The 27,158-nt window shown below is 43.8% G+C and overlaps 1 protein-coding gene across 5 annotated transcripts in view; it reads left to right on the top strand.

Annotated features, from left to right (window-relative positions):
• The first annotated feature begins 3,377 nt into the window (after window positions 1-3,377).
• The window catches only part of TEDC1 (tubulin epsilon and delta complex 1), a 76,287-nt gene continuing 52,506 nt past the window's right edge, over window positions 3,378-27,158 (top strand). Inside the window, exons 1-5 of one of the 5 annotated variants that reach the window (XM_030495019.2) lie at window positions 3,444-3,622; window positions 4,621-4,862; window positions 10,189-10,408; window positions 12,168-12,370; window positions 24,409-24,579. In XM_030495019.2, the coding sequence (XP_030350879.1) occupies window positions 10,246-10,408; window positions 12,168-12,370; window positions 24,409-24,579 (537 nt within the window). In that variant the 5' untranslated portion in view covers window positions 3,444-3,622; window positions 4,621-4,862; window positions 10,189-10,245. Of the gene's footprint in view, window positions 3,623-4,620; window positions 4,863-9,691; window positions 12,371-24,408; window positions 24,580-27,158 lie in introns of those variants that run through there. The other 4 variants (XM_030495017.1, XM_030495020.1, XM_030495018.1 and 1 more) reach the window with 4 other exon arrangements.

The raw sequence follows: 27,158 nt of genomic DNA on the forward strand, positions 1-27,158 counted from the left end.
CGATAGAGAATGTGTGTATAAAAGAGCTGGGAGCGCATTGGGAAGGAGCTGGAAATCGTGCAGCCTGCATGATCTGCTCAGGTTGTATAATGCTATGGCCATCCAAAACCTCCCTCGTGGGCAGGGAGAGCCGCTGTGATATGCTCTGATGTCTGCTCAGCCGTCTGAGCAGGGAAGGAAAGAGGACAGGAGAGGAGAGGAGCAACAAACTCCGGCTGCCCGAGCTGGCAGCAGAGCGTGGGAAGCACCGATGCATGGCCTGGGGACCTGGCCTGGAGACAGGCTGGCTCCTGCCTGCGCCTTCACGGGGATAAAAGCATGAAAAGAATAATAAAAATAAAAGAGCCAAGGGTTTGTTTTCCGGGGAGGAGAGCTCACACCTTCCGCTTGGCAGGGCTGGGCCAAGGTGACATCAGGAAGCTGTGCTGCTGCCGGAGCAAGCAGAGATCGCCGCTATCACATACAATCTGCATGAGGCAACGGGAGGCCACCGTCATCTCTGGCAACGGCCACAAACAGTGGGGCTGTCTGCGGCGGCGGGTTGCCATGGCACGGGCGCAAACAGCATCCTCAGCCCCGGCTGAGTCACCCGGGGCGGAAATGACCCCAGCTGACACATCGCGCTGAAAACGGTCGGCTCCATGGCTGCTCACCGTCACACGAGCCCCAGGAACTGAGAGAGGGCAAAGCCTGGTGACCTCTTCCCAGCAGGAGCATCCCTGGCTTCTCAGAATGTGCCCAGAGTTTCCCTTTATGGTCCCCACCGCTGTGCTCGCTACTGGGGCAACCCACAGCTTGTCTCCTCCCGAAACTGCCCCAGTGCTGGGGCAGAGCTGAGGGACCCAGAGGAGCGGCTGGGCAGGTCGAGCCAGTGAGCCAGCTCCGTCCTGCTTCCCCTGCCATAGAGAGGGTCCTGGAGGCTTTCACCAGTCTCCTGTAAACTCACATGTGTGCAAAGCGACATCAGAGCGGTGTGCTGATGTCATTCAGTAATTGCTTGTTTGCATCTGTCAGTCCCTGCAGGACCAGGGCTCAGGACAGATGAGGTGAGGGTGCTGTGGATGCAATGGGGCAGAGGCTCTGCTGCCAGTGGGATGGCATTGCCATCTCTGCTGGGACAGCATGCTGTGTGCTGTCACACTGTCACCTCCTTCGTCTTGTCCACAGCACAAGGTCAATCTCTACAACAGGAAACCATTGCCTTCCCATCGGTTTCTCCCATCCTGGGAAAACCGCCCAGGCAGCCGGCAGAGCAGATAAGTGGGGCCTCGTGTGCTGGGACTGAGCCCTCGCCGCGCCGCACCATGCTGCGCTGGAGAGGCTGGGATTTGCTGCCTGGCGTCCAACTTGCCTGTGGCCAGGCGCCAACCCTCTGCAGCGCCAGGCGTCTGGTGTCAGCTGCGCCCACGGTGCTGCGTGCCGAGGGAGCTGTGGGGCCGAGGACTGGGGGCTGAGGGCCAGGAAGATGGCCAGTCTGGCTTTGGGGTGCCGTGAGGCTGGTCTGGCGAGCGGGATGGAGAGCCGCATGGGGGCTGTCGGTGTGCCAGGATGGTGTGCCTCCCAGCTGCTGCTCCTGTGCCGGGTGACGATGCTCGCTGGCCAGGAGACTGGGCAACAGGAACCCAGAAAGGGCTGGTGGGCAGAACCACCCACTGGTGCGTGAAACTGGGTGCTGCAGGAGAGTCCTTGTCTAGGCAGCGGCAAAGCAGGCAGCTGCCCCAGGGAGGAAAGGCCTAGACAGAGGAATGTGTGTGGGGATAGGGATGTCTTTGAGCAGGGTTTATGAAATGGTCAAGAAAACACAGGAAATTGGTTCCAGCTGAAGGTCCTCCTGCCCAGAGACTGCAGTGGGGATGGGAAAATAGACAAGCAATGTGTCATGGAGGGACGAGACAGCACCCGATAGCAGCAAGGTATGGAAAGCTGAGAAGGTTGCCAAAGACAGCAGAGGATTATCCAGGTCCGATAAGGCTCTAGGAAGTAAAAAAAAGGACTTTATGGGCTGTTGGGAACCAAAGGCAAGGAACCATATGGAGATGCCAAACCTGTTAGGAAAGAGAGCAAAGAAGCGGATAGAGATTGCTGAGCTAGAGCTGGATGAGGAATAAGGAAAATGCTTTCCAGGCCATTAGGAACATGGGAGGATGTGAGACAACAGCTGCTAGAGAAGATATTTTAAAATCCTTAAGGCTGGATATGTCACACCCAGGGGTCCTTGCAGGGCTGGCTGGCGCAGCAGCCTGGATCCATGGGACTGGGAGAGGACTAGTGCAGCACTCGGCGTCGGAAAAGGGGCTGCGCTCCCTGACACAGGGGTGGGAGAGGCAGCAACCAGAGGGAAAGAGTGCATACGCAGTTCACGTTAGCTGAAGGTCTTGTTGGACCTGTGTGATTTCTCTCCTCATTGCAAGCAGCCGTTTGGCTGCAAGAGGCTGTTCCGTAGCTGGAAGGAATTTCACAGGTTGTTTCATGGTGTTCAGATATTGGAAAAAGGAAAAGCATCACGCTATATCCATGAATAGCACATTAAATGGGTTATGACCTGGGTACTTGATCAAGAAACCACCAGTGGGGGTTTCTAGCAGGTCTTATGCACAGGCACAGGCAGGGTCCCCACTGTATGAGTGGAGCAGACCAGAATCCCTGTCACGCTCTGGCGGTGGTCCCTGTGTAAGGCCCACAGCAGGAATCCATCCAGCGCCGGGTTTTGGCCATGTAAACCCTGGCCAAAAGGTGGACTTTCGATCTCAGTGGCTCAGGCTATCTCCCAGGCGGCAGAACCACTTCTCCTGCTGTCCTCCCTGGGGTTAATCCGTGGGATTGCTTCAGTTAAGAGTTTATACATGCCTGCGGACCCGAGCTGCCTGCATCACGCCTCATTGAACTGAGAGGAAGGTGGGAAGCCAGGGGTCGGAGCCGATCCCCTGCTGCCAAACCGCGCGCTCTCCCATCGGCCGGGAAACTATTTCTCGGTCTGACAGCATCAGAGTTGTATGTTTAGAGAAACGAGTGGCGTTTTGCAAAGACTCTTTCGGTCAGGAAGGGAGAGGAAGCTTGCAGGGCTCACTCGGGGGTGTTTGACTGGGGGAGACATGCGGCCGTGGCTCGGGGTGAGCCTGCCTCGCCTGGGCACTTCCCTCTCGGCTGCGGGTCACTTCCCGGGGAGGCAGGAGCGGGTTTGGGAGCGCTAACCCCGGGAGCCCCGCGGCGAGGCCGGGCGCGGGCAGCAGCGGCCTGTTCGCGGTGCGCCCCGCGCATGTCGCCCCCACGCGGCGCAGCGGCCGGCGGTGCAGTGCTTCCGCCCAGCCGCCAGGGGATGCCGCAGCGGGCGGGCTCAGCCGAAGGCGGGAGCGGCGGAGGGAAAGAGCCGCTCCGCCGCCCTGCGCACGCGTCCGTCGCGCCGTGGCAGCGGGCGGGAAGCGGCGGCGGGCGGTGTGGTGCGATGCGGCGGCGGCAGCAGCAGCAGCAGCAGCAGCGGCAGCAGCAGCAGCAGCAGCAGCAGCAGCAGCGGCGGGGCCGGTCGCTGTCCGGTGCCGTCGGGGCGCTGTGCCGGGCTCTGCCGCCCCGCGCACGGCCCGCCCCCGACACCCTGCGCTGCGCCAGGTTCGACCGGCCGCAGGCGGTGAGCGCGGGCTGCCCCGGGGCACCCTTCGCCGGCGGCCGCCGCTGTTGCCTAGCGACCGCCCCCCTTCTGCGCCCTCGGGGACGGGCACAGGGCCCGGGGCAGCCGCCCCGGGTGCGGGGACGGCTCCGTGGCTGGGCAGGGGTCCCCGTGCGGGGCCCGGTCCCGGGTGGGAGGGACGGCGACACCCGAGTGGGACTGAGCCCGGAGCCGGGGGCTGCGGGGTGAAACACCTCGGTGTGGGCCCCAGCCGCTGTGTGACTGTCCGCAAACTCCCTGCGCCTGAAACGGCTTTATCGCACTGTGGCTTTAACTTAAAGCTTGGTGTTTCACCGCGGTCTGCAGCACTGTCCTAGCGTCACCTCAGGCTTGCTTCCCTTTACTGTACGCCAGCTTGGCGCTTTGCTTCAGGGCTTTACAGGGTGATGCTCGCAGGGCCTCCAGCTTGCACACAGAATGCTTTCCTTGCTCAATTATCTATTTTAAGCATTTTACGAGTGTTGACTGAAATTCCAACTGTAAGAATCACTGTTTCAGTCTGTCAGTGTGCTGCCCTTGTGTGGCCAAAAAGTGATTTCCAGTTCCAACTCCTTGTGTGCTGCCTCTTGTTTGTGAGTTTTTGATGCTGTCATGGTCAGATCTTTACAGTGTCTTCGAGTGCTAGTTTGACTATGGACAAATTGTGCCATATGTGGCTATATCAGAGCAGAAACTTTGGAAGCCGTGCTCCTGCATGCATGTGCCTCACAGCAGAAGTGCTGAGTCTTGCTGTACAGTGGGCATTAGTAGCCCATCTCTTTCTGAGTGCACCTCACTGTAGGTTGTGTTCATAAGACAGCTAATATGTGAACCTGCCTCATCCAACAGTGTTGGCAGGATGCAGGTGTGCTCTTCTGATTAACTGCTGCTGCTCAGATATGGGTTTAATTGCCTAATTAAGACTAAATATATGGCAGATATTTTGCCTGCTCATCTTCCCCCACTCCTCTCTTTTGCAGAGCTTGGATTTCTGGAGGCTGCTCTATGCTCTTCTGAAACAAATCCATGGACGCAAGTGGACAGAGTCTGATGCCATAGGTAACCTAGTCAGTCTGGCTGGCTGTGCTTTCCCTCTGTCCCAGGGAAGTACTGGGGCTGGTTTTGTAGCACTTTTTTTTTGGCCCCTTGCTTCCTGTCAGGAATGGTCCATTTTGAAGACCTGTGCCACCAACTTACTATTGCATAACAGCTGTGCAGGCAGGTTTGTGTCTCTTTGGCTTGCTTTGTCCATGAAACTGGAATGTCCTTGTGTCTGCTAGAAGCTCGTTTCCCTTTAGCACTTGATTGCGAGTAAATCTCTGTAATGATCTTATGCATTCTCGGTATCTGCAGAGATAATTACAGAAATTGATCTGTTTTTCATTTGATTCCTTCTTTTCCCCATTCCACATATGATGCATGATTTCTGTGGTTAATTTTCTGTCAAGGTCCTATGTCAGGGCTGTGAATTATAGCATATCTCTCAAATGGCAGAACCGCTTCTCCCCCACTGTTGCCCCAGGGGTTAATCCCTGGGATTGCTTCAGTTAAGAGCTTATACATGCCTGGGGACCCGAGCTGCCTGCATCACGCCCTGTTAAACTTAGAGGAGGGTGGGAAGGTGGGGATTGGAGCTGATCCCCTGCTGCCAAAACTGTGAATTACAGCATATGAACCGTATACATAAGAAGGAGGTGGACCTGTTGGAGTGAGTACAGAGGAGGGCCATGAAGATGCTCTGAGGACTGGAGCACCTCTTCTATGAAGACAGGCTGAGAGAGTTGGGGCTCTCGAGAACGTTCTGGGGAGACCTTAGAGCAGCTTCCAGTACGTAAAGGGGGCCTACAAGAAAGCTGGAGAGGGACTTTTTACAAGGGCCTGTAGGGATAAGACAAGGGGGAACGTCTTTAAACTGAAAGAGGGTAGATTTAGATTAGATATTAGGAAGAAATTCTTTACTGTGAGGATGGTGAGACACTGGCACAGGTTGCCCAGAGAAGCTGTGGCTGCCCCATCCCTGGCAGTGTTCAAGGCCAGGTTGGACGGGGCTTGGAGCAACCTGGTCTAGTGGAAAGTGTCTCTGCCCATGGAAGGGGGATGGAACTAGAAGATCTTTAAGAACCTTTCCAATCTAAACTATTCTACGATAAAGGCAGTGTTTTGGATTGAAGTTATAGGCAAAACAAAAAGTAAAGTGTGTGATTATTTTAGAGAGACTGTGGATATCTCTATGGACAAGGCCACTGCTCCAGAGGGAAGCTGAATACAGGCTGGCTTCTCACAATGACAGAGCACTATTTGTTTAAATGTATGCTATTCCAACTACAATATTCTTCAGACATCTCTCTTGAAAGATGCCTATCTAGAGCTCTTTCTTTGTCAGAGGAAGTTTTGAGAATGGAATTCTCTGTGATGGATAAAGGTCTCCTCAGACCAAAACCACTTAAAATCCACTTTTGCCCTTGAAAGCAAAGAAACCTGAACAACATTGTTTAAGCCCCTGAAGAGCTCGGAATCTGATGGCTCTGTAAGCAGAGTTAAAAAAGGCTAAGCATTGTGGAGTGTGGAGCAAAACCAGCATAGTTTTGCTGGTAGCTCAGTAGGAAATCAGCATAGTTCAGTGTTACTCACAGGACTGCTATTTTTCATTTGGCTGTTTTTGCTTTTCTACTTGTACACAATCTGCTGTGTATGGTAAGTCTGTTGGCTGTCTCTTACAGCTTTGTAGAGTGGTCCTGCACAAGTGCAACCTTGCTGAATCCTGGCTGCTCCCATGTTAATTGCTTGTCGCATTTGGAGACAGGATTTCCACGTGCATGTGGCAGGTTGCTGACTCTAGAGAGAGCAAATGCAGCTTCTGATGGTAGATTGCAAGGTAGGAATTTGTGGTTCTGCTCAGAACTGCTGAGCTGATTTTTAAGAAACTTCTTTAGTCACAACATGGTGATTAAAGCTGAAATTCAGGTTGGAGAGCCATACTGTTTTTCAGATTACACTAATTACCTTTGCTTGGCCAAGTGAATGAGTTGTCTGCTGTGAACACGATCAGTATTTTACTGCTTTTCTTCTCTGTCCCTGCTCTGGAACACTTGTGGTCTTTCACATGTTTATTTCATGCAGATGAAGTGGAGCCTTGGGCATAGGGACTAAATAACTTTATCTGGTTTGTTATGGGATCCTGTTGCACGACAAAGAATTGAAATGAATTCCCCTAATCCAAGCCTAGTGCTTTAGTCCATGGATCAGGCTTTCCTTTCTTTGCTGTTTTTGTACAATTTAATTAAAACAAAGAGAGCAGCAGTTGCAAGATCCCAGAGGAAGACTGTGAAGACTCCTTCAGTATAAGGGTTACTATGTGCATAGGAACAGCTTTCTGGAAAAGAGAAGCCATACTTAAATGGAGTTGTACCCTTCCTTTTTCTAGAGGAAACACTGACCTTTGGCCTGTAGGCTACATGTGGTGTTGTAATCGCAGTGGTGGTTCTTCCTACTCTGTAAAGTGAGACCTACATTTCAAGGTTTGCATGCCAGGTGCTGGGCCCTTTGCAGTTGCAAGGTGCTATATGCAAGCAGCGCGTGGCAAGGACAGAATGCTCTTGCAGATTTTGCCCATAGAAAAGGACAGATTTTTGCAGAAAATTTTTCCTTGATCTGGGAAGTCCTTGTTATCAAGTGACTTTTGAAGTTGCACCCCAGTGTGTGTTTCTGTTTTGAGTTAGGAGTTTTCATTAGTCAGTTTTTGAGCTGATCTTTTCATGTAGGTGAATTTTAAAGGAGATTAAAATTTACTTCGACTACAACAGCTGCTAGTCATTCCCTTCTTATGATTGTCATATTGTTCAGAAAAACTTTCTGCACCATGTTTTTAAATGATTGATGTATTTTATTGCCTAGCTAGGAGAAAATAAACTCTTTGAAAAATCACATGTAGAAAAACCCCAAAAAACTAAAGCCAGAAACCAAAACCACACAGTGATGTTTTAAAATGTATGAATTATTCTTGCAAAAAAACCCCAGAAGGCCCCAGTCAGTGGTTATAAAATTCTGCAAATGGCTCTTGTTTTCTTTTTTGGAAGAATTTTTCTTCACACAGTGAAAAGCATTTATTGTAAACTTTGGTGGGAAGCTGTTAATACACTCCAGCCCCTTAAACGTGTTAGAACAATCGGTCTCTCATCAGAGGAGTACAAGTCCAAGTAAGCTGTGTAATAGTACTCTGGGCATAACCTTACTGATGAAGTCATGATGAGTTGTTTCTTGCTGCTCAGTCTTCACAGAGGCTGAGAGCTGATGGTGTTGGTTAACAACCTGACAGCCACAGCAGGTAGCAGTGCTATATATGCACTTAGATAGTTGGAGGAAGTGTTTCTTTTCTGGAGGTGCCATTCAGTTTTTATAGTATGGGAAAGAGGTCTAGAGCTGCAATGTATTTATGTGTGTTTGACAAATGAAGCAGAAAATGTTTTTCTGCAGCAGTAGTTTCCCATCATACCACTACCTATGCAGATGTTTCTTGCCTGAGTGCATGAAGTAATGTATTTGTGTGTTCTTGTACTTGATTTAGTTCCTTTCCACTTTAGCCTGCCAGGATAATGCATAACCCTTATTTGAATATTATGCTGTAATTCACTGAAAATATTCTGCAGGATTCGTAAAGCAGAACAGCACAGCTTGAGTATAGTCTTAAGAGGGCTGAACATTGAGGTTCATCCACAGCTTGGTCTTACTTGCTGAATATAATAAATAATATGCATGCAGAAAGGGTTCAGTTGGAAGGACTGTGTGGTTCTTTCTCTATAAATTGCCCAATCCTAATGGAATGCCATAAGAACATGTTGTCAAAGGGGAGATGTTTGAGTGACTGGTGTTATCTGCTGTGTGAGTGATGGGAGTTTTTTTCCTCTCTTGGCTGCACATTATGGAGGAGTCCATCTTGGCACTTGTACAGCCTCTGCTGCCATTTATCTGAGCGCTTTAGAGATGGGGAAAGTGATTTCTATAATGTTATGGAAAGGCTCTTTGAGCCCCAGTTCCAGACCCGTGCTTTCACCACTTGCCCACAATTCCTGCCTCATACTGGCACTAATCACAGCCCTTCATGAGAGGGAGAGATGAAAAAGGGGAGATAAAGGACCAAAGCAATGCAGTAATTCAGGTGGCAAATTGCCTTCGTGGATCTGGTCCTGAGTGGTATATCAGAGCAGAGGAATGTACCTGGCTTGCTCTGTTCCTTTTCTGTGATAGGTGATTTCTTGGGGAGCTTCTTGAACTGCAGATGGCAGTATGTGATGCTGGTTTGTTTTGAAAAAGGAGGAAAGTATGTGCTCATCTTCCTTCCTTTTGGAGTATTTCTCCCTTTACCTGTTACGGCGGTTCCTTTTTTGACAAATGCACGAAGAAAAGGAAAGGGCAACATGAAAACCTAGCTCATGTGAGAATATTCAAGAGGGATCAAAATAATATCTGAGTGATTCCCCCTGTTCTTAAAGGATTGTATTGCATAGCAAGATTTTAGCAAACCACAGGCATTTCTGCCACCCTGACATCGTGAAGGGAAGCTGCTTGTTTTTACACTCACAGGTTATACAGAAAGAACAAGCAAAGTGATTCGGGTGTTTGGGTTTCCTTTTTGTGTCTGTAATGCAGAAACAGGCTAGGTTTAAACCCAATTTTCCAACTGTCATGCATCTCTGCAGAAGCTCTGCTATGCAAAACACTATTCCTGCAAAAAATTAGTAACTGCACCATCAAGTTACCTGCTTAATCCCACTCCTGATCTTGTTTATTGTTCTTCAGTCGTGGCTAAGGTCTTTGTCAGGAATTCATTTGTAGCTTTCACATGGCCAATCATGTATTTCCACTTCTACTGCTGAACATGTATAATAATCTGTATAACAGTTTCAGCTGTGTATTTGGAGTGAAGAGCACTCTGCAAGTAGGCATCTCCTTAGGGATTTGCATTCTTTTTCTCTAAATCCTAAAGTTGGTCAAACAGTGCAAATGATATACCTTCCTCTGGTTTGTCAGGGTGCGAAGGGCTTGGTGGCACTTTATGACTACCAGCTCCTTCCAGCCTCAGCAGAGCTGCTGCTATAGGATTATTAGCATAGGTCAGTTTATAGCTCTTCCCTGTGTCTTGGCTTTATGTTACTTTTGGTGAATAAGACTCCTTTAGCATTTTGCAGATCAACTTAAATCAACCACTTGTCACTGTAAGAGCTTCTTGTAATTAAAAAATTCCTTTTGACAGCAACAGGATTTTTTTCTTGGGTGTTTTTTTTTTGTTTGTTTGTTTTTGTTTTGGAGTTGGTCATTATTTGGTTTTTGAGCTTCAGCAGTTGATGACAGACAAAGAAAGATTACGATATGTGTCAGTGCTAAGGGATGTTTTTGCCACGAGTGGCAAAGAGCAGACAAATGAGTATGTAATTTGATGACTTGGTTGGTATGTTAATTAAGGACAACAGTGACAAGCCCTGATTCTACAAGGTTTGTTCTTACTGTTATTTTTGTGTCTGTTACTGTACCTTTTTTATGAAACCCTACAGAGATACTGAAGCATTACACTGGAAAAGAGGAGCAGCTTTCTTCCTTACTTTGTAAGAATGCCTAAACTGGATCAAATTGAAGGTTGCTCTAGCTTCATCCAGCTGTTCCAGCCGTCAGAAGTGGATGCCCAGGGGAAAGAGCAAATATGGAAGGATTCTTTCAGAGGAGTATTCTTTCAACCTCCAGTAATTTACATCTCAGATGTCCTAAACCAGAAAGGTTGTCTTTGTATTTTGTAAGCTTCCATAAAATCCTGTTCTGTCAATACACTTCCTCTGTGAGCTTGTATAACTCTCAGTATCCGTAGCGTCTCATGGCCAGAAATGTCAGGGCTTTGCTGTATGTGTGGAGAACATCTCTTTAACTTGTTTTTATTCACACACTTGCTAGCTTTGTTTGGTGACTTACAGTTCTTTTATTGAATGTTGTGCAAACAGATTATTCCCTATTCACTTGTTCCACAGTACTTACCATTTTGTTATATCCATTCTTAGTCATCTTCTTGGCCTATGTCATCAGTTCTTACAATGAAGCTGTTCTGCACTTGTGATCGTACTCATCTTCTCTTTGTTTTTTGTGACTTAAGAAGTAAAGTTACACTGTGAACTTGAGATGTGGGGTCACGGTAGGTATAGACAACAATATAGTGTTATTCCCTGTGTTCTGTTTAGTTTCCTTTCTAGGTTTCTTACATTCCGTTTGGTTTTGGATGATAGTCATGAAAAACCTTTATCATCTAAGATTGTGTTCCTGAGTCCAATGGTCAGCTCCAAGCCCCTTGCTATGTCAGTACAGTTAGGATTGTTTTTTTCTCATGTGTATCATTTTTCCCTTTTTTTCTAAGAAGAAATTTATCTGTCATTCTAAAGCTTGGGCTCATTAGGTTCTACAATCCTTCATGGTCTGCCTGCATTCCTTACTACTGAGTAATATCACATCAGCACCAAATTTTCTGTCACTATCACGTTGTCTGTGTGTCATTTTGACTTGGTTGAACAGCAACTGTTTAGCACAGAGCCCTCATCTGAAACCAACATTTGTTCCCACCCTCTGGTTCTTGTCTGCTAGGCACTTGTCATTGATTGAAGGGTCTTCCCTGTCCCTCCACTGTAGTGGCTTAGTTTCTTTGTGCTAGTTAAATCCCATTGGGAAGTCTAAATGTCCTGCATTGATTGACTCTTCCTTAATCACTTGCTTGTTGTTGCCTTTGGAGAACTTCAGTAGCTTTTTGAGCAGGACTTCCTTTTACAAGTGTTAGTTCTTCCCCAGTGCGTATTGTTTATCATTGTGCCCCTTAATTATGTTCTCGTAGTTTTGACGTAGTACAGAGCTGAGGCTTACTGGTCAGAACCTTTTAAAATAAGTTTTCTCTCTGTTTCCTCAGTATTTTACAGTTCTGTAGTGCCTGTCGTGTAGCTGTCAGGTAACATTTGCTGGTGTGAAGGAATATAGATCAGAGCGTTCCCGAGAATTAAACAGTCCATGTGGTATGCTGCATTATCTCTGTCTGCTCACTGGTGCTCAGAGATTTGCAGTAGGCTGTGAAACTTCTATCTCTAAATTCCAGTTTCATTCAGGAGTAAAGTGACTCAGTATTTATTAATTCATAGCATGCTTGGTGGCTCATAAAAAATGAATAGGTGAATTGGAGTCCTGTTATAGTGGGGATGGCTATTTACCTTTTTTGCCTTTGTTAATCTCCAAGAGGCCATTACTGGCCTTGATCTCAACTTTGAATTTCTTCTTTTCCCTTAGTAGTAGTTCCATAGATGAGAATGGGGCAGCATAAGGAAAGCTTTTACCCGTTACACTTGTGTCATCTATCGGTTGTAGAGAAAGGCTGTAGTCTCCACTGTCTTACACAAATCTTAGGCTTGATTAAAAATCTCGCTCTCAGAGGAGGCAGCAGTTTCTGGAACTGAAGCATAAATGCACTAGTAGTGCAGTATGTTATTCTCAATTGTTTTCTTCTTTTCAGATAACCAAATTAGGTTTGTAAAGGCAGCGTTGTGGTACTATGGCTATGACAGGCCAGAACTCTATCGGCTCCCCTCCGATGGCTCAGCGGGTAGTCGGGAGCTGCTGCTGGCATTTTCCTGGCTGCTGCACAGAATAAGCCTCTTGGAACAGCTTTTGGCTCGGAACAGAGTAAAGACTGGAGATGAAACCTCTGTGTGCACGGTGAGCATGTTCATGTCTTTCTGTCTCATCTGTCCATAAGTAATGTTCGGTGACAGCAGCCATGTTATCATTAGTGTGTAATGTGTGGTGACTTTGTACCTTTACAAATAAATGCTTTACTCCAGCTTAAAAAAAAAACTTAAAAGGGGCCAGTATCTGGAACCTGTTTTCTTTCCCTTCTCTAAACTCTGCAGGTGATGTGTCTTCCTTCTCTTTCTCAAACTCCCACCCCTATTGGAACTCCCTGATTTTTATTTCCTGTATAGGTGAGACCAGTGTGGAGAAGTGCAAATAAGTGAATGTCTTCCTTCTCTGTGCTTTCAAGTTTTGTGCTTCCAGGCTGTAGCATGAGTGGTTCTACAGTCCCTAGATGGTAGGCTGCCTGGTTTTCTAGAATCTTTTTAGAGGACAGCAAAGCAGGAAAGGGAGAGTTTGGAACACTGTGATGTAGATAGAGTATCTTCAGAAGGAAAACACTTGTTCAAATAGAAAACAATTTGAAAGGGATGAGTCACCTTTATAGCAACGTTAACAACAGTATTTTGGGAAAATGGACCACTCTTGCTACAGTACAATTGACTGCTGCACGGAAGAGGGAGCAGAACACAAGAGCCTGTGCTTGGTGCACTGGGTGTGAGTTCTGGTGCCCTCTGGTGATGTGAACGGCACTTTCAGGCTTTAGGAAAAACATGTCTGGAGAACTTTTACTTTAAACTTCTGTTAACCTTTTTCTTGTTTTTCTTGTATTGTAGCAGTTTGTTTTGTGTGTCCTTAATTTCTATTACAAAAGAGTGATGAGTGAAGCGTAGCGGCGACATGAGTTCAGGAAATGGGGCAGCGCCTATGTTATTTTCTCTGAAGGTCTTAAGTTTTGCATTTCCAAAAAGAGATGAAAGAACTATGGTAACACAATGTTATCTGTTATGACCATGCAGAGGCACACTGAGAAGTTTATTGCTGTGCCTTTCACCACAATTCTAACCTGCTCTACCTGTATTTGTCAAAAAGCATGGAATACAGAGTTCATGTTTTTATCCAATAACTGTCTGAAACAGTGTTTGGAAAGGTTTACGGGTCTGGAAAATTTTTTCAATAGGTGACACAAAAATAGTATAGACTGGGAGTTGCAATTAGCATATATATGTAAAGCTCATTGTATTAATGTCAACATTTCTTGTATGGTGTTCATCTTGCACATTTTCATGCTCCAATAAAATTAGATACACATGAAAAAAAAAAGATAGTTACAGCAGGATCTAATAAGCCCAAGCTTTAGAATAACAGCTAAAATTTTTTTTTAGAAAAAAAGTAGTTACAGTGTGACTAGTATGTTTTGTGATTCTACATCACAACGGTAAAACAAACAGAATTTTGAGGGAGAATCTTTTATTAAATCAACTAGGCATTATAAAACTAATACATTCAACTGGTAAGACCCAACCAAATTAAGATCTAAGAATGCACAGTTAAGGACATAAGGAGGTAATGGTGGGTGCAAAGGAGAAGATAGGTGGGTCAGCTCATTTTGGTAAGTTGGTTCCTTGTAAACCACTCATGAAGTGGTTTACCTGTTGTTTGTTGCATAAAAGTGTGATAGTTTTGTAGTTGTTATTTCGTAGCTATTTAATTGGAAACCTTCATGTGGCAAAGTCTACTCATCAGACTGTTCAACAATATAGTCCCTAAAACCATAGTGAGAAAGGAAGAAGGTGAAGTTGTCAATTTGATGCTTGGCATTTTGTGAGTTAAAATACAACTTGAACAATTGAAGTACTGGAATTTTGACTCTGGGAATGTTAAATACCAGGCATTTGTGATACTTAAACTGAAGTGTTGGAAAACATGTAACAAATTGTAAAGGCATTGCTAAATATGCCAGAGATGTAGTGTCTTGTAACGCTGTTGTAACTCTTCTGTTTGAGTAAACTGAAGGAAAAAGGTAAAACAAGAAAAACATCTGGAGACACATCTGTCTCAAGAAGAAAAGGAAATGCTCTTTTAAACAACTGAAATTCTCATTGGAGAAAGAGCTTTAGAAATCTTCCACCACAACTAGTCTTTTTTTTAAGTGATTATAAACAATTGAAAGCATTTTCCTGAAATGAAAATACTGTAAAACAAAAATCCATGGAATAGTATTTGGTTCTGTGCATTGCTGAGATCTCTGCCAAAATCAGCAAATCATGAAAGCCAGTACTTACTGGCAAAGCACATCTCTTGGTCTACTAGTGAGAAAAATGTGAAGAAAATCCTCACCTTTTGTCTTCATCTAAAAGAATGGAGTGTTAAGAACTATAGTCATAGCTGTAGTTCAAACTGATATTCATGTGGTTTACTTTTAAAATTTCATCTGAAATCCACAAAAGCTGACAGGGTCTGTTGTATGAATGAGAGAGAATGCAGCTAACCCCTAAATTAAGGGTGCAGTCATGTTCTGACTATTCTTTCAGCCTAAGTTTGAAACAAAGCCTCTATAGCCTGCTAAATTGCTGATAGTGTGCCAAACACCCAACATATCAAGGGCCCATTAAATTAATTCCTTTAATTTCATTTCAGATTACTACTTTGGCCTTTTTTTTTCTTTGCTGTTCCTTAGCAACGCAGTTTTCTTCCCCTGCAAATTGAACACTTCCATGAGCTCTAAAGGGTCTCAGGCTGGTTATTTATAGAGGGACAAGAGTATTCATGACACATGATGGACATGGAGCTCAGCTGCTGTATGGAATTCATAATCTTGAGATCCTGAGCTGGGGAAGGCTTCCACAAACTTACTTTTACATGCACTTACATCTGCAGAATCAAATTTAAGTGATTCCTAAAATTATAAACTAGACAGTGGTGAAAGCCTGATGAAAGGGTTAAGATGGTAGGAGGTAGTGCTTAATGTAGCTAATGTAATTAAAAAATAATAGTCTTGAGGTAGTTGTTGGTAAGGACAGGTATGGTTAGTTGCCTAGGATGATTATATGGGTTGAACGCTCCTGTATATTAGGTAAGAAAATCCTTCAGGGCATCTTGTCTCATGGGGCTCATTTTTTTCAGAAGGGCAATGCTGCAGTACCTCCTGAGCCAGTACTGCGGGCCTGCTGCAGGGCTGCCCAGTGAGCAGGATTCAGGGAGCTGCTGCCCTCTCCAGTCTTCCATTCATGGCACTCTTCCAGTGTATGAGGTTTACAAACTGAGGGGGGAGGCAGTTTAAAGGACAGACTGGAACCTGTGTTGATGTGCAGGAGGAACAGGAGAGGGAGGAGGGGATTGATAGTATGTGTCAAACTCTCACAGCTGGCTGCTATAGTGTAAATCTGTTCTCTGAATTTATTGTGCTGATGTGTCAGCAGGTTGATGACTCCAGAAGCAGTAAGTGGGAGTTCAAAACTTGCATTGGTCGACTCTTTAAAAAAAAGTAATCACTAATTCTGTTAAATCTATAAAGGCTTAAGTACAGTCTGAATTGGAGGTTCACATCGATTTACTGAAGTGTCTGCTTGGGAATTCTCACCTGTTGTTATTGCTTTAAAGCACTGGGTGATTAAGTGATGGCTGTTGTCTTCAAATGCTTTTTACACTGCTTGTGGATTTCCGTCTCAAATGCGCACTGCCATGTTGGCAGTCTCAACATCTTTTGTTGCTTTGGTGATCATGTACAGGCAGATTATTCTTGAGTGCTGTTCATTGATTCCTATTTACACATGAAAATCCTGGAGTTCAAAACACATCTGAAAACCTGTAGGTGAAATGCTGTCATTTGCTGGACCTGTAAGGCAGACCTGAGGAGTTCTTATATTCTCTCTCTCTGAGAAGCAGATAATTGTTTGATATAAACTTGTCTTTTTAGCACATTCAGTATTTGACTACATTTTTATTCCCCCTCTCTTAAATTTTAGTGAGATCATCACAGCTTTCTCCAAATCTATGATGGCTTGTGCAGATAATAGCAGTACTCTGTAAGCATGTATTCTTTCTGTTTCCAGGGAGGAAAACTGCCTGTACTGGTATTATCTCTACAGCTGAAATTAATCTCTGTATGCTCCATAATTTAATTATGTGTGGAGGCTGTTGAGTATTTTTAGGTGGGGGTAGTGGTGTTATATCCCTTATTATCAGCAGGATATGTTGTACAAACACTGGTTCTTGGTTCCACTAATTCCATCTGTTCTGCTGCTTGACCTCTAAGTGAAATTGGATGCCCCTCCCCTTTTTGTGAATTTATAGTAATCAACAAATAGGGCTATTATGGCTATTATAGTTGGAATTCATGCGTGTCTGTCTAGCATGCCAAAGTGAACTCAGTTTAATTACTTCTGGTGGGGAAAAATGAAACTCAGCATGCCTCCTGACTCTTAGGTCTGCAATTTGATTAATCATTTGTTTGTCACTACCTACTTTGGCTCAATGGCTAGTTCCAGTATAGTGTAATGCTTCTGCTTGGTCTAACCTTGTTGTTAAAATGCCTTTTTCTTATAGAAATCTTGACTGTCACTGCTGTTCCATAAACCATGTTATTAAAGAAAAATGTTAATGTAGCAGCCAAGCTTGATGTTCCCCTCAGCAGAAAACTGGGAAACCTTTCACACTAGTGTCAGTAAATACAATTTTTCTGTTTGTTTTCTGTTGTTGGTGGGTTTTTTTTTCTCCACCTATCCCAGTGGGGGCGGAGGAAGGAATTTTATTAACCTATTGATTCTGATGCAGAAGCGTAATTGCTTTGCAGATCTTTATGGGCTGTATTAGACTGTCAGCTTTCATTTTTTGAGTTCCCTCCCTTCTTCCCTGTGCTTACACTTCTCTTTGTCCTCCTGTCTTCCTAGTACCTCTCACCATTTATCTTTTTGCCCCCTTTTTTGACACTATTGTTGCTGTATTGAGTAGGTGCTAAGGTATACTTTTAGTAAAGCTGTCCCCAAAACAAGGGGCACAGGATGTGTAAAGTTTCTCCTGCAGAATTTCCTCCACCTCATTTTTGCCAGTGAGCAGTGCTGCTTTGCCCACGCAGACTGAGGTGCTTGGTGTGTGCTGAACTCCTCTCCATGCCACCTCTGCTGGGGTAGCACCAGGGTTGAACCTCTGCAGCTCACTGGGCTCCTGTGTGGCTGTTAGGTCTGTTGCAGCACTCTCATTGCATTTCTGCCCATCCTGTAAAGGCTTCTACCAGAAACTAAGGCATAAAAATGCTTGACTTTTACTTTTCTGCTCTTTGTACTTTTAAAAATCACTTCCTGAATAGGTAACTGTTGAACCCTGAAGTGTTAATTTTTGTCTTTATTTACTGATACTGCTTGTAGACCTAAACATATTTTGTGGTCAGAGATTATTAAATTAGAAACATGTTTTTGCCATAGAAGAGCTGGAGCACAATTCAGTTTGGACTCTTGAAATGCACTTTTTTTGGTGTTAAAGCACAACTTACAGGTGATAGCTGAAATTGTCTCCCTGTTGTACTGTAATGCATAGGTACATGCTATTCCTTCTGACCTTTTGTGGGTTTCTTTTCTTTTTAATTCCATGCTTCGGACTTGTCATGGAACCTTTCCCAGTAAAAAACAATCTCCTGTGGTGCACTGGAAAATGTGTGGTTAACAACATTTAGTTTTGCCTGACACAGTAAATACACTTTCAAGAGTGTTTTTTGTGCCCTTCCCTCGTCCACCCCCCCCAACACCTTCCCCCCCCCCCGGTTATAGCTGAATTTCACATAGATGCAAAATTTCCTGGACCTGATGTTACAGCTGATGTGTTCTAGATGGGGCTCTACCAACAGGCACTGGAGTCACCTGGGCTTTCACGTGAGGAGAGGAAGATGAGGACTGGCGTGCTAATAGGAAGGCTTAGCATGGTCGTTACTGGTACTGTGTACTTCGCTGAAATCCTGTGGGGGGAGCTCCTTCCTTGGCTGTTGGGGAATCCGAGTGATTGTAGGATGTTTTAGTGCCTCGCCTGCCCTCCAGTGTCAGGGAGCAGCCAGTACTTTTTGTACCTTCTGGTTATGGTGTTTTGATTTAAACGAGAACATCCTCTGCTTTTGATGTCCCACTTTAAGTGATTAGGGTTTAGCTGTCACTTGAGGATCTTTGAAATAAAGCACTTTTTCCTCAGGAGAACAAAAGAATAGCATGGCAGGCCTTCTACACATGGCAGGGCTCTGCTTCTCTTCTCCGTGAGGGCAGTACTGTTTCTTTTCCTGTTGGCCTCTTGCTCCAGATTTGCTGCTGATGTTGCATGCTGCATCTTTCTTTGCTGGTTACTCCTTGTCCAGCATCTTGCCCCAGTGGAGCAAAATGGACGTGGGCAAGCAGGGCTGCAGCTGCAGGCACAGGAAATACAGTGCAAGGCATTATGATACTGCGTTTCTTGGGCCCTGCAGAATGCAGTGCTCGGAGTTAAGACCTACCATGCCACGTGTTTGTTTTAGTGTATTTGGTTTCCCTGTTTCGTCTGAATACATGATGCAGTGAGCTTTGGGATTTAAATGTTATTTTAAAACCTTGCAGCTCCAAAGATTAGGCAATTCTGCTGTGCTCTTTCAAAGGCATAGTGTCTTTGCTCTATTGCAGAGCTCTAAGGTAACCTCCTGAATGAGTGAGGAGGGATGTGCTGAGGGACTGACTTGCTTTAGTGCCTCAGGCCTGTGGCTACTGCCAGACAGGCTTGTTTGAACAAGGCTGGAATGGGTAGGAGCTGTGTTCACATTTTCTGTCTTCCCGCAGCACCTTCTCTTTTTCACTCTGCCAAGAGTGGGCTCTTGGGAGTGCTGTTGTGAGTAGTAATTTTTACAAAAGGCATTGAAATTTAAAAGCTGAAAGGCCTTTCAGAAACACAGGGGATTAGTTCTTTTTAATTGCTGAATATGCGATGAGTGTAACTTCTATGTTGTGAGCACTTATGTTTGTGGAAAACATTCTTTATAAATATGTGGATATTTAATTGGTATGTGCATTGTGCGAAAGTGGGTTCTTGCACCATCTATTTTTCTATGCATACATCTATTCTGGATCTTACCTTGTCTAGGAGAAATTCCAATTGGTGGTGTTGATGGTGCTATTAATAAAAATAGTGTCCCTTTCACATTCATCTATTGAAATTTTCACATTTTCTCCTGCAGATAGATATATGGCTGTATTAATTAAGAAAGCATGTCTGATAATGTTATTTCTGGATATGGTGTTTAATTAAAAAAAATACGCTCTGTTTAAAGATCTGTAATTACACAGCTTAACATATGTCATATCAAAACCATTGTCTGAATTATGAGTGATTCAGAACGAGCACTCAGTAAAAGCTGCAGGAGCGTGTTATTGGCTTGATTTATGTGATTGCTTTGCTTTCCCGAGTCCTGCAGCAAGGGATCTAGATATGCTCCTCCCCACTTTTGTGATACCAAAACTTAGTGTAGTTAAGATTTGAGTAGTCCCTGAGGGTAAATAGTGTCTATCTAGACCCAGACTAACTCGGGTGCAAGCGAGCCGTGGTCTGGGAGCACAGCATTGGAAGTTTCAACTGGTGGTTGCTTTATTTTGCTCTGTTCAAGGATTAATGTCAAGGACTTGACTTAACGCATTTATCTGTGGGTTAAACGTGATGTTCATGTTCCAGTAGGGCTGCTTCTCTGTGGGAAGAGCAACAAGCTGTTTGCTTGCTGTCCAAATTTGGAAGCAGAGAACTGATCCTCGAAGGGGTTTGGAAGATGTCCGGGGATGTTACGGCTCGCCGGGATGAGCCGAGATCTGTCCTTTACCGACAGGTGGCAGCTTGTAGTCGGGGAAGAGCATCTCTTGGGGACACAGCCTTGCCATTGCCTTGATTTAACAGCAATGCAGGCAGCGTAGGCCTTTCCATTGCCATTGTGTGCACAGGGCATAGTAACTTTAATAAGGTAAGAATTTATAAGCATTGACACCTATATAAATTGGAAAAGAACAGGAAGCGTAGAAGTGTGATGAAGTTGCACAACTGAGGGTTTTCTTTGCAGTACTCCTTATGGCATATTGTAAGATCTCCACTGAATGTGCAAGGAACTTTGCTTTAAAGCAGTTCTTGGAGTTTAATTCAAAGTATATGAACAGAGCAATGTTAACCCCATGCCAGGTCACTAAAATTCTCAAATGAAGCAAGTAGTGCAAAAAATGCTTCCTTCTCGCATGCCTGCAAATACATTGATGTTTATGTTGTTCTTTGATAAACTATTTATATGATGAAGGACTTGTTTATCTCCATCCACTGTTGTTAGACCTGCTCTCCGATTTCCAATAACATGGGATTGCTTTGTATTTCAAACTAAAAAGAAGAGCTTTATTTCTGCTATAAAAGTTGAAACATCTTAATCTTTAATTTCTCTCTAAGCACGTTGCATGCAAGTTGTTTTCTCAGATGTGTGGAATGTGAATGAAAATTGATGTATCACCATGTATTTTTTTTTTTTTCACACCTTCCTTTCTCTCACGCCTTATTCTTTTCCTCTAAGCACTTTTATATCTGATGGCTTTTTTCAGTTCAGTGTATTTCATGACTCTGACTCGTCAGCTCAGAACACTTCTGCCACAAGGACTGTGTTGGCTTTTTTTTGCACTTGCTGCATTGTCTAACTACAAGTCCATTCACACATTTTAAGAATGATCTGGCATCTGTTTTCATAAAAATCGGACTTGAAATAGCCTGGGGAGGAGTGTTTAGAGCAAAACTCGTGTGGTGTTGGAGGCTGCCTTGCAAAAGTTATAAATATATCCTTTTAGGGTATAAACTATGTTTAGCTCTGACTAAGCCAGCAATGTATTTAGGAGATTGGGGTAGGTTTTGAGCTACCTTAGTTGGGATGGTGATGTGTGGTGTCCTGGAACATGTATTTATCATAGTCTTTAGCAGGGTATTTGCCTATGTCTTTTGCCATGGGACAGTTGGGTTTAAGGTCCACCTAAGTCTGGGCAGGGTTCATGTAAATATATGCTTGTCACCTTCATTAGGCTTGTGCTTGCTTTTCTGAGTCTTGCCAATAAATGAATATTAAGATCTTCTAACAGCAGTACTTTGAGCTTTTAGGACAGGAAAGCTGATGTGGAGTGAGTTTCAGCGTGAGTGGAATTGAGGTGCTTCATTCTAGGTTCTCTTCAAGTTACACTAATCACAGGTGCTCTGGCGAGTCCACATCATCCAGTTGGACAAAACCAGCTCTGATATCACCAGCATAATGGGAAAAGGCTCTGACGCAGCAATGTGGGTATTGATACTCATACTGGTCATCAATGTTGGTGTGGCTTTTGTTCTGCAAGCCCGTGGCTCCATTCTGTAGTTGGAGTCCATGCACCTTCCTTCTCTGAAACACAATCAAAGAGAAACGTTAATTGCAACAAACAGCTTACAAGCAAAAAGCTTTTCTGGTAAGTGGCTACGAAATGATCTCTGCAGAGCTGCTGTGGAGCGTTCCAAGTGCAGGGAGGCTGTTGAGAGCTCTGGGTAGTTGCCTTGGCTGCTCTCTTTATGAATTTGACTAAAAAATATGCACTTCTGTACGTCGGAAGTGGATATAGGTGTGTACCCATATTGCTGCATAGATTAGATAAATTCAGTCATATTTGAAGCAAAGGCTCTATCTTGGTTTGGTATTTTAGTGATTTTTCTCGCTCTGGGAGAACAGGAAATAGTCTTAGATTGTAAAGATGAAGCTAGAAATTGAGGTTACAGTATAATATGCAAGACTTTTTTTTTTTTTTTTTCTCTTACATTGTTTACTTTAGACCAGGCTAAGTATTTCATAGCAAAAGTAATTTTTTGGTGCAGTTTGTGAAATAAATAATAGAAAGATCCTGTTAAAAATGCATTGGCTGGCTTCCTTATTTTAATATTAATAAGGCAGGTTGCTACAATAAAATTAGCTCTGCATGGTGTTTGTCACTTACTGCCAAAGCAATCGAGTCTAATGCCATTCCTTCCTGAAATGAATCCCCAGGAGAGCAGTATTTGTGCCATTCTTAAACTTCTAACCAGGAAACTTGGGAGTTGAACTGTAAATTATGGAAAATACAGATTTTAGTCTGGAAATTCCAAGTCTGTCTTTGGCCTTGTGGCTTTCTGGCTGCTTACGTGAAGTGTTTTAATGTTGTTTACACATGAGTTTTCTCTGCAGTAGTGACTAATATCCAGTTGCTTGGCTCATCATGTTTATGGACAACTCGGTAATCATATCTGTATGGTTTCATAGTCCATAAACCATGGTTTATGGTTGATGCCCCCTGGGGGGGGCAAGACCATCTGAACCATGAAGGTACTTAGCTGGAACTGCAGCACCCTAGGACACAGTGCCTTTTGATTTAGGGGCACGGGGCTGAAGGCATCTGAGGAAAAAGAGTGATATTGCAGTTGGCACAAAGGAGATACTGTCTTGTCTTTTTCTTTTTTTTTTTAAACAAGATGAATGTGTGCCTTTAAAAGGAAAAGCCCTTTACCAACCCCCTGCCCCTGTGATTTATAGTGTGCATTTATCTGAGCCACAGAGCAAAGGGAAAAAACCTGTAATCTTGGTACATTTTTTTTTGTGACCAGAACAGCACTTCTGTGCTTATAAATAATATGAACACTCATTGTATTAGAGGCTCTGTCAGCTGAGGTGGTATTTCAGGTAAAACAAGTGTTAGGGGTTATTTGATCACGATTATAGGTGTACTTCTGCTGAAATCTGCATTTAAGACAAGATTAAATTATCTTCATTTTACAGTTTGCATTTTTATTTTAAGGATCTAAATTGGAATTACATTAAAGCTTTGCCTGCCAACTGAATCTTCCTAAGATTTTATTGAACATGGAAGTCTGTGAAGCAGAGGAGCACATATGTTTAAATACCATCAAGGTCTATGGATCCAAATATCTGCTTAAGTGTTTTCTTGAAAACAGTGATGTTTCACATAAGCTTTTTAAATTTCTGCTTTAAAGAAATGTCTTGAGAGTCCAACAACTGGGAGACACTTTCTTAGCTGCTGAACACCCATCCTGAATAACCAGGCCTCTGCAGTTCTGTGTTTATTTCTTATGATATACTGTGTTTAAAAAATTGGAATTATGGAGTGTGTTTATTGTATGTACTTCCTATAGATTGGATGAAGTTGACGGCTCAGCCTTGCCTTAAGTGCTGTTACTGGCATCAGAAGTAAAATAACCTATGTCTTCCTTTCTAATTTGCAATCGGCAGGAGTCTCAGCTGAAAATGGAGAGAGAGATCTGTTTGTAAATGTGAATGATCTCTTTGTGCAAGAGGCTGGAGGAGGTTCAATTCCCTCCATGTTCCTTGGAAAAGAAATACAACAGAAATGTCTTGCTTGCTTTATGCCATTGGCCAAGCAGAAATCTTATCTAGAAGATGAAGGTGTTGTGGTTTTATTTTCCTGCAGCAGAAGGAAGGTGGGACAAGATGAAGAAAAGGACACTCTTGGCTTCTCCCTCCTTCCTTCCGAAGTACTCTAGGGAAAGGCAAAACAAAGCAAGATAGGTGTTGGAACTGTAGCTGGGATTGCCTCTGTGGACTCGTGGCCAATGTCAGCTGGATGATTGTTTCTTTTCCTCTATCCTGCAAGAAGGGAAATGCTGGATGGAGAAAAGAAAATAGCTGGGTAAGCACAGGCCCACAGCTTTGTCCCTGTGTAAGTCATTGATATACAAAATAGGGTCTTCGAAAAGACACTGGAAGAGCAAGATCTGGTTTTTGTGTTTTTTGACTTATTAAAATCTAGTAAAAATGTGATTTTCCTCATCTGGGTAAAGAACATGCTTGCTGTCCCAAGAACACTGTGTCTTTCTGGGTATGGAAAATGAAAGATGGGAGAGGAGACAGCTCACCATGTCATAGCTGAGCAGCTGATATTTATTCTAGACTTCAGTACTTGTTTATGCTATTCACAGTCTTGTATTCTAAATGATTACAATTTCTCTTTACTGCTGGAAATTACTTCCTTTTTGGGGGATTTTTTTCCTCTTTGGCCTATTTGCCTTGTATGTTCTTTGCTACTGAATAATTTGAAAGTGTTGAAGCCAACTTTGGTATTCTCTTCTGCTTTTAGTGTGAAGATGGTCTGCCTAACAGCCTGAAAGGTACAACTGAAAAAGCACCTGAACATGGGCTAGAAGGTGGAGTCGATGTTCGATACCTTCAGTGGTTAAATGGGAGGCTGAGGTTCCAGTGGCGGAGTTTGCATGCTCAGCACGAAGAGCAGTGCAAACTTTTGCACAAGGTAAGTTCTTCTAACTCACTATGGCATTGTTTATTATAACTTCATCAGAAACGTAGGTTCAAAATACGGAGCACGGATGTCGAAAGTAATAACAGCAAGATAAAATGCAGTTTCCCTTTCTGAAGTACTAGGCAACATCTGAGCAGAATCCAAAATCTTACCTGCTTTTAAATCAAGGATCAATAGCGGTCTCTACATCTAAGACTCCAGTTCTGTTCCTGTTTGTGAACTATGTTTATATGCCTGTCTGAAAATCATAGACATCTATGAGCATTATGTCTGCTTAGGATGGAAACAGCTTGCAGTCCCAAAGTTTACAGTGATGGTGACTGCAGAGACAAACTTAAAAAAAAATGGTTCTAAAGATAGTACTAAAAGTTATTCAGTAATGTTTTCCCAAAGTCCCCTTTCTCCATTCATATCTCTTCAGGTGACTTATATGAAGCCACTTGGTATTGTATCCAGAACCTTCACAGAAAACCCTTCTGAGACTAAGAATAGTTTTGAGAAATTTCTTTTCAAAGAAAAACATTTATCAGAAAATTGTCAGGATCGGAAAAAGGTGGTTTTGAATGAAGATGCCTTCTTAGTTTTAATCCTGTGTCTGACAGAGTAATGCTGAAAACTGTAAGAGGTTACATTTTGTTCTTTACCATGAACTGATTGCTAGAGAAGATGTCTGATTGACAGCCCTAGGGAAAGATCAGGTGTTGTGTGTGCAGCATCTAAAATAACCTTTTGCTTCTCATTGCCCACTGCCAATGTGCTTTCCTGATCTGGGAATGAAGATAGCAATTCACCTTAAGTGCAGCTGCAGTCCTTGGCTTTGGCACTAAGATACAGACAGTGATGCTATTGGAAGAGGTGTCTTAGTGCTATAAAACCCAAATGAAATGATTGGCATCTTCTCCCCTCGATAACTACCTTTATTTAAGGTATGATGATTTTTATAGTAAGTGAGGCAAATAGCTCTATAACTCATCATCAGTGCTCTGATTTATGTAGTACTTGGCAGTATCAAATCGTTAGGCAGGTTCGATATCTCACCATGCCGTTAATGAGACCAAGGAAGAATTAAGAGCAGACTGAACCTAGGAGCTCGAGTACAAACAGAGATACCCTCAATGGTCCAGATCAGGCACTGAAATGCTGAAGAGATGTACTGATTTGGCATCATGCTAAACTTGTTGACAGGGGAGATAATGTCCTCCTATGGGGTTTGTACTTTGAAATGAACTTGGACTTTCTTTTCCCCTGTGGCTATCCAAGGAAAAGTGTTTGCTCAAGTTAGGACTGTTACAGTCAGACAAAGATGAGAGATGGGTTAGCTATGCTGCAGTTCCTTGGACCATGATTTCCAGAATCTGGAAGAATAAGTAGGAGGGAGAATGTTTCTCTGTTCAGCCAATTTCCCAAAGCTGCCATTACTGTTTTCTCCAGAAGTCATCATTGGACTAAATTGAAAGCAATAAGCGGTGCTGGTGGTGATGCCTACGATCAGACCATGTTCTGCAGTGTATGTAGAGGGCTGCCATCGCAAATCTATACATAGGAGGATAGATTGGAGCCCAGCTCCTCCATATGTGATCACATGCTGATATTATGTGTGCTCAGATATGTATGTGCTACTGTGGGAGTTCTGTTCAGAGCTGTAATAAAGTGCAGTGCTCTGATTTATATTTTAGTCTGAATTAAAAGCAGGAAAATTGAAAGGTAAAAGTGGCTTTAGAAGGGACTTCATTATAGTGCCACATTAATGTTAACATTTATGGTAACAAAATATAACTTAGACAATTTAACAGCTGCATAAACAATAATCGATATTTCCCAATTCTTTGTAGAGAAATTTGTCTGCTACTGTATTGATTTTAAAACTTCTAAACTAGTCTGTGTTTGAAGACTAGCTGACCCAATATGACCTCTGTATGAACTGCTGCTTTTCTCATATAAGCCACAAACGGTATGCAAAAGGCTAATAAGTGTTATGTTTTTTGATTGTGCTGACAGATTTACAGAAGGCTTTCTCTACAAAATGATAATTACAGCTTTTACTCTGTTTAATAACTTAACAGGTTACGTATCTCAACTGTGGAACAGTCTTATTTATTGCTGATCACGAGCTATAATTTTTGCCAAGTAGTGGCGACACTTCCACAGATTTCATTCTGTGACTCACAGAGGCTCTAAAATACCATATTCTCTATTTGGGGCTTTCTGAGAAAAACACATCACACTTGGAAAATATGTCCTTATTCAGGAGATGACTGGTTTTCCACTCTTACTGGAAGTAAGAATTGTACATAGGATCCAGCAAGAGGCTACCAAGATAGTCAAGGACTAGCTAAGTTGGGCATGACCTCCCAGGAGAAGTTGAGGAGTTGGGCTTGCTTGCTGTGGTGGAGAGGAAGCTGAGGGAGAGGTCACCTAATAGCTGTCTTCAGCCATTTAACAGGTAGTTACAAGAATGGCAGTTACAATGATGGATCTATGATCTTCTCAGCAGTACCAGAAGATCAAGGGGAAGAGGCCATTAATTATAGCTTGGCAGGTTCAGGCGTATTAGAAAAAGCTTCTCTGGG

This window comes from Strigops habroptila, chromosome 8, assembly GCF_004027225.2.
Source record: "Strigops habroptila isolate Jane chromosome 8, bStrHab1.2.pri, whole genome shotgun sequence".
In the NCBI taxonomy this organism is placed as follows: Eukaryota; Metazoa; Chordata; class Aves; order Psittaciformes; family Psittacidae; genus Strigops; species Strigops habroptila.